This window comes from Gadus morhua, chromosome 23, assembly GCF_902167405.1.
Source record: "Gadus morhua chromosome 23, gadMor3.0, whole genome shotgun sequence".
Taxonomy (NCBI): domain Eukaryota; kingdom Metazoa; phylum Chordata; class Actinopteri; order Gadiformes; family Gadidae; genus Gadus; species Gadus morhua.
The window spans coordinates 22,031,316-22,038,259 of record NC_044070.1 but is presented as its reverse complement, the minus strand read 5'-3'; the positions used below and the strand labels follow the sequence as shown (position 1 = coordinate 22,038,259).

At 46.1% G+C, this 6,944-nt stretch overlaps 1 protein-coding gene across 2 annotated transcripts in view; it reads left to right on the top strand.

Annotated features, from left to right (window-relative positions):
- Positions 1 to 6,944, top strand: part of LOC115537458 (cadherin-18) — a gene marked incomplete in the record, with an annotated part of 98,702 nt that overhangs the window by 64,136 nt on the left and 27,622 nt on the right. For both annotated transcript variants that reach the window (XM_030349410.1, XM_030349409.1), the window contains 1 exon segment: positions 5,718 to 5,839. In XM_030349410.1, coding sequence (XP_030205270.1) covers positions 5,718 to 5,839 — 122 coding nt within the window.

Sequence of the window (6,944 nt, the reverse complement as noted above, 5' to 3'; positions counted from 1 at the left end):
TATCCTTAAATATATTCAAACACAATTTATTAAAAACCTAAAGAGGTCGCGTGAATAAAACCGCAGATCACACTCCGTCAGGAACCACGCTCGCTACCTAACATTTAACATTTTACCTTTTAGGGGATTTTGCTCACGCCTTTATCCAAATTCACTCATTCACACACCGACGTCGGAGTCCACCACGCAGGGTGACGGCGAGCTCGTCAGGAGCCTTCAGGGTGTAGTCCAGTGAACTCTACCTCCTCTTGCTCTGCCTCCTCCGCTACTGCCGCCCCTACCTTTGTTTGAGGTGAAACTTTTTCCCAAAGTGCTCTCCGCACTAGCCCGCGTTTCACTGTGTGGGCCTAATGGCCACATCCGCTGCGGTCTGCTTATGTAGGTCAGTCGGACCTGCTAGGGGGAGGCGGTGCATCTGCTCACACTTTCATTGTCACATTTACAGCACAGTAGCTTCTAGTTACGGGTCTGTTCTGCCTTAACGGCCACTCCAATTAGCAGAGCCAGTGTTTGTCCCCCATTGTTAGGCTGAGAGAGGGAAAGCATGAACCAATAATGTCGACGTTGAATGTCAGAGCTGGAGTCGAGGAGGTGAGGACTGTGGTTGATTGAATCGGATGAGATGCTCATGAGAACTGACATTTGTCCGCTGTCAGTTACTGTCCGAAACATGTCACTTTTTTTTTTACTTTTTTTTCATTTAAACAGTGTTTGAATTCAACTGAGGGGAAGAGGACTCTGGGAAATGTAGTTGCACTGGATTGAGTTTTTCATTTGTTGCTGAATGTCATTCTGACATTGTTCAAGATACAGTATATATCACTGTATTAACATTATTAATAGTAATATCATGAAGGCTATTACGAGCTTAACAACGTCAAATTTTGTATGCCTAAATAGTGAAATTAACAATTAAGCGTGCCAAGAGAAGCCAAAAGTGGACCAGTCATTTACATATTGATGAGAATGTGTTTGAATGGAATAGAGTGTATTTCCATAGTAATCAACTACCAAATCAAATTAGTCTCAATTGTTTCAATGTCCTTTACCTCCACTGCTATGTTGGAAATTAATTAAATCAATTCAGCCCTTGCTGACTCCAAGAATACCTATCAGGTAACTTGGCTAATTTGTAATCGCATTTAGGCAAATCCCTTACCAGCCGACGAAGGCCCTGCATGCTAATGCTTCCTTATCTCCCCTTTTCCCCGACGCTTGTTAGTATTCAAGAATGCAGACGCCCAGCGCCCCTCGCTCTCTCAGAGGCTAAGAAGGATCCGTTTTTCCGCACAGAAGCACTCTAAACGAAACAGAAATACTCGGCGAGGAGGCTACTTGGAGAGGAGACTACTGTTTGTCTGGTTTAAGCCTATGATTCCACGCCACGCGAGACGCCAGCGGTCGTGCTCCTCAGACTCATGTTGCCTGCAGGTGCGCCGCCGTGCAGCGTGCTTCGTCGGACCTCGTCCACGGTTTTCCGTGAAAGACGTAACGCTGGACGTGCACGCAGTGGATTTATTTCTGTTAGCATCCTCCTGCCGTTCTCGAAGCTCAGCTCGGCCCCCGCTGAAGAAGGCGAACCCAGAGCCTCTTCTCTGTTGGTTGTGTCCATTAAGAAAACTGCCTTGTTTCCCAATTGCCTTGGCAACAACACACGGCGCTTCCGTTAAGTGGATGAAGATGGCTGTACACACAGACAGCTGCGATTCCTGTCACTTCTCTGTATAGTGCCCCCCCACCCCCCACGACACTAAATGAGACAAACCGTTATTTAGTTCTTGTTTTTTGAATTATAATCCCGCTCCAAGCTGTTTTCCCTCCGTTTGGGGCGTGTTCCACGTGGAAAGTGACAGTTATTCACGCTGAGGCCTAAAAAATTTTTTTGTTTGGTTCCGGTTTCCGACCGACCCTGTCCATTCGTGTGCGACCCAAATTATTTTATGAGCTTTAAAAAAAAAAAAGTTTTTTTTTTTTTTTGGTGCAAACTATAATTACGTTTTTGTACAGCACCTCTTCATTCTGTACAAGGATGAGCGCATTCTCTCGTTTATAAATGAAAACAACCTACTTATCATTCGCTGCCGCTGGAAAAAATAAAATAAAAAAATAAAATAAATTCCCTACCTACCCATGACCTCAACTGGCAACCAACAGGAACCAAACTTTTTTTTTTTTTAGGCCTGAGGGAGATGAACGGGGGATGATCGCTGTTTACAAAATGACCAACCGTTTTTGCCGGGACCCATGCCATCGGTGTCCCTTACGGTTTGCTTCGAGGGAACGCGCCACTCTCGCCACCCTGGGGTTAAATAAGCACTTAGCGGCGACAGACAATGGCCTCATGGGTAGTGTATTCTTTAATCTGCAAAGAAAAGGCTGCTGCTGCTCCTGGTCGATAATAATCAGTGTACGCGTGCTGTTTTTGTGGGGCATAATGATTTGTGAATAACCAAGCCGGATGTCCCAGGCTGTGTTTTGGAGAGAGCTGGTCGGGTAGTAAACAGAGGAGGAATCGTAAAGGAGGAGGGATTGCGTGTCGTAAATTGGCAGTAATCAGGGCAGTTATTCTTCCACAACATTCTGGATTATGATGTTGCTGCTGGGTTTGTTTTTGGTAGGTTTGTTTTATTGTCTCTGTTGGACCTGATATAGCTCAACGATTATGTTATAGCCCGGGCCGTCACTGGGTCCTCATCGTATGAACGAACCGGAATATAAATCAATCGAAATTTGGTTAAACAAAACAAACCCAATTAAATTAAATTATAGATTTAGTGACATCGTGATGAATCTACAAGATAGCTGCCCCCCTTCATCATCTAGTGGACAACCAGCTTGACCTACCCTCTGTGTGTGTGTGTGTATGTATGTGTATGTGTATATTTACGTGTGCTTGTGTGTGTGTAAAGGCGGCAGGTTTCCAATACAACAGAGTTTAAAATGAACGCACCATTAACTTTAGTTTGGCTCGCCTCGCTCACCCTAATTTCCCCCTCCATGTCTCCAAATCGGTGTTGGCGAAGATTAGCTCTGACAGAGACAGATAAAGCCTGCGTACGTATCTACAGCCACAATCAGCTACAAAGGAGCACAGCTGCCACACTCAATCCACCCGTGTGCACCTCCTCTTCTCGTTAGGCAAATTGAGTTTTTGACTTCAAAGCCAAATGTATCCTGGCTGAATGTTAGTCAAGTGTTATTTGACTTTCTGTGGGTGACTCACAGAGAAGAGGACGTTGACTAGAGGGCTGAGTTTGTTAATGTAAAATGCATCCGCACAATTCAAGTCTGCAAAGTTATTGTCTGTCTGGGTTTTATTTAAATACTTTCAGCTTACGTTGGGGCGTCTTTCTTAAGGACACCTACAGCTAGTCTGAGGACGATGGGGTCGTCCTCAGCTGAAACACATAACCTTTCAGCTGAGAATCAAACACTACCACCACAAGGAACAGTACATTGTACTTTTGTTGAAAAAGTGTGATGCAAATAGTTGTTGTATTGCTGCATCAATATTTTCCGTATTATTTACATCCTGTAGTGAAGCCTGAAACTATGCGACGTTAAAGATTGACAATCTATTTATTTTGTTTTTCTGCTGCTGTGGAACAGTGAGGAAAACGAGGCAAGAAGGAAATGAAAGGGATATTGATGTGTGCGACGGTCTATGGAGCTAGCTAGTGCCCTCTCTAACAAGCTGCAGTCTGTCTTCAGACACACAACACATCACTTCCTGGACTTCTGCAAACTGTTCCCTCACTACTGCGACAGAATCATACAGAACTTCTATCACTACTGTACTACTAATAATGACGAATGGTAAAACTGAACCATGTAGTGATACTACTACTACCACTACTCCTACTATTACTACTGCTACTACTACTAACAATAATATTAATAATTAGATTAATATGTTTAATATTATACAGCAAAGACTACAACTACTACTAGTTGTACTACTTATATTTTTGAATGCTGCATCCCATATGCTCTTTGAATAGCACCTTTCCAGGGTTTAGTTCAGGAAGGGCCCTGAGTGATTGTACTTCACAACGTTCCCCCCACCACCACTGTTTCTTCACAGAGTTATGAGATCTGCTAGTGTTTGGTCTGAAGGACTCTCTATACTTCCCAATGTCCTGGCAATCTCTAAGCACCTGCCTAACCTCCATGTATATTAGAGTAGATGAGTGTGTGTGTGTGTGTGTGTGTGTGCGTGTGCGTGTGCGTGTGTGTGTGTGTGTGTGTGTGTGTGTGTGTGTGTGTGTGTGTGTGCGTGTGCGTGTGTGTGTGTGTGTGTGTGTGTGTGTGGGCATCCCTGAGCGAGATGCCCCTAACCATTAAAAACTCCTTAAGTCCTTAAGACTTAATAAGGACGGAGGATAAGAGCGCATACTACATAGCAAATATAAAATATATGAAGTGCTTTGTATGAAGTACTATCTCGGACAGTAAAACCTTGTGTTTGTACATCTCTGCCACAACTGCCACAATGATGATGGCGATGATGATGATGATGATGAGGGCGATGATGATGATGATGGTGATGATTAGTTCTCTCCTGCATGCGGCTCACTACTTCCTGCCGACAAAGAGCTTTGGCTGAGGAGATGGTGGGGAAGGGGGTGTAATCAATTCACTACAAACTAGAAACACCAAAATGTTACCCTTTTAAGATTCTCCTGTGATGAATTATCATGTACCCCCTTCCTGTGATACTCTCCTAAGTGCCTTTTGCCTGTTTTGCAATTACGATCCAAAGGCGCCTGGGTTTTGTAATTGGGACCGTGCAATGAGTTCCACTCAACAGATATCAGTGGTGCTTCTGGCCATGGAGGGGAGGTTTGGAGCGGTAGAGGACCGCTTTAAGGTCTCGCCCGCTGTTGTTGTGGAGATCAGTAGACGCTTTTACCCAGACTTAGCAACATGTAGTAACGGTCCAAGGAGCAGCTAGGAGTGAGTTGTTTTGGTCGTGGATGGTTATGGGTTAGTCGGTGGACGGTAGGGGATTGAACAGAGAAGTTTCGGTCGTGGATGGTTATAGGTTAGTCGCTGGAGATTGGGGTTCAAACCGAGAACCTTTTGCTGAGAATCGTACAGCCAAGCCATTAGACCATCCTCTCCACTATAGTACAGTCATTTCAGTTTTTAGATTTTTTCCTTTTCTCAAAGGTTATGTCACAGGGGAACTTCCGCCCACAAGTAAAAAAAAAATGCGATCTGAGCAGTCGTTACTTTAAAGCTTTAGAAAAAACTGAAACATTGGTTTAAACGAGAGCGAGTGTGAAGGGCATTCAAAACCAATAACCCATTTCCCCTGTTCGTCTACCTCATTACATTTGGGTAAAATATTACCATAAACGTTCTCCAAGACTTTAAGTAACCCAAACAGAACCATTTTCACCTGTAAAAAAGGATTTGGGGTTTCACTTACCCTCTAAGAGATGCTTTTCCAAGGCTTGCTGGCGATGGTAATTGGGGTTCAAAGCCAGTAGCTTTGGGTTGGGGGTCGACCACTCTAGTCACTGAACCATTCTGCCCTACTATAGTGATAGTTTCGGTCGGGGGTGGACCACCGTAGTACTAGTCATAGTTTAGTCCGATCAAATCATTCTCTTTCGGTCAGCGTTTGGTCACTCTGGAGCCGTTGGGGATCAAACCCATACCCTGACTACCCGGCTCTCTCTCTCTCTCTCTCTCTCTCTTGATCCTTCCAGACAACCCCAGCCTCCTGAGTCAGGTTGCCGTGACGACGCAGGTCCTGGACGTCAACGACAACGCCCCGGAGGTCGACACGGACGAGGAGGTCATCGTGTGTGAGAGCTCACGGCCGGGACAGGTGGGTGGAGGAGAAACATTCTGACCAATAAGAAGTCCCCAGGCGTTAAGTCTGTTCCTCTCTCTCTTTGTCTCTCACTGTCTCTCTCGCTTTCTCTCTCGCTGTTGCTCTCTCGCTCGCTGTCTCCCTCACTCTCTCTCTTTTGCTCTCTCTCGCTCCTTCGATCTGTCTCTCTCAATGTGAGAGACAGAGCCTCTTTCTTGCTGCATCATTCTCTTGCTTTATTTCTCGTTTTCTCTTTGTCTATTTCTCCATCCATGTCTCCCTCGTTCTCCCTCCGCCCACCGTCTTCTGTTTCCTTTGTTATGTTCTCTCACTCTTCCTCCCGCTGTCTGTAACTCTCTCTCTCTCTCTCTCTCTCTCTCTCTCTCTCTCTCTCTCTCTCTCTCTCTCTCTCTCTGTCTCTCTCTCTCTCTCTCTCTCTCTCTCTCTCTCTCTCTCTCTCTCTCTCTCTCTCTCTCTCTCTCCCTCTCACACTATCTTTCCCTGACTGCCTCAATTCAACCTTCTCTCACTACCCCCCACCCCCCCCCCCACAGACACACACACAACAACCCCCCCTTCCCATCACCTCCCATTCACTCTTACTCACCCTTATTACCCCATACAAATGTGTTCTACCACTCTACATCCACCCAACATGCAAACACACACACACACACACACACTCACACGCACACACACACTCACACACACACGCACACACACGCACACACACATATACAGTGCATGCACATGCAAATATACCGAAACACACACAAGTCTCAGAGGGCATGCTGAGAGCCATGCATTATCGCCATCGGTCTCTCTCCCTGGGCTGTCTGGACCACATGCATAATGCACACCACTGTTGTCTCCTGTAGCAGCCCGGCTCCCTGGACAAGCCCTAGCACTGAGAGAGAGAGAGAGAGAGAGAGAGAGAGAGAGAGGGGGGGGGGGGAGGGAGAGAGAGGGAGGGGGAGAGAGAGAGAGAGAGAGAGAGAGAGAGAGAGAGAGAGAGAGAGAGAGGGAGGGGGAGAGAGAGGGGGGGGAGAGAGGGAGAGGGGGGGGAGAGGGAGAGCATAGGTAAAGAACAAGAGAGAGCGTGAGGCAGAGAGAGGAGCAG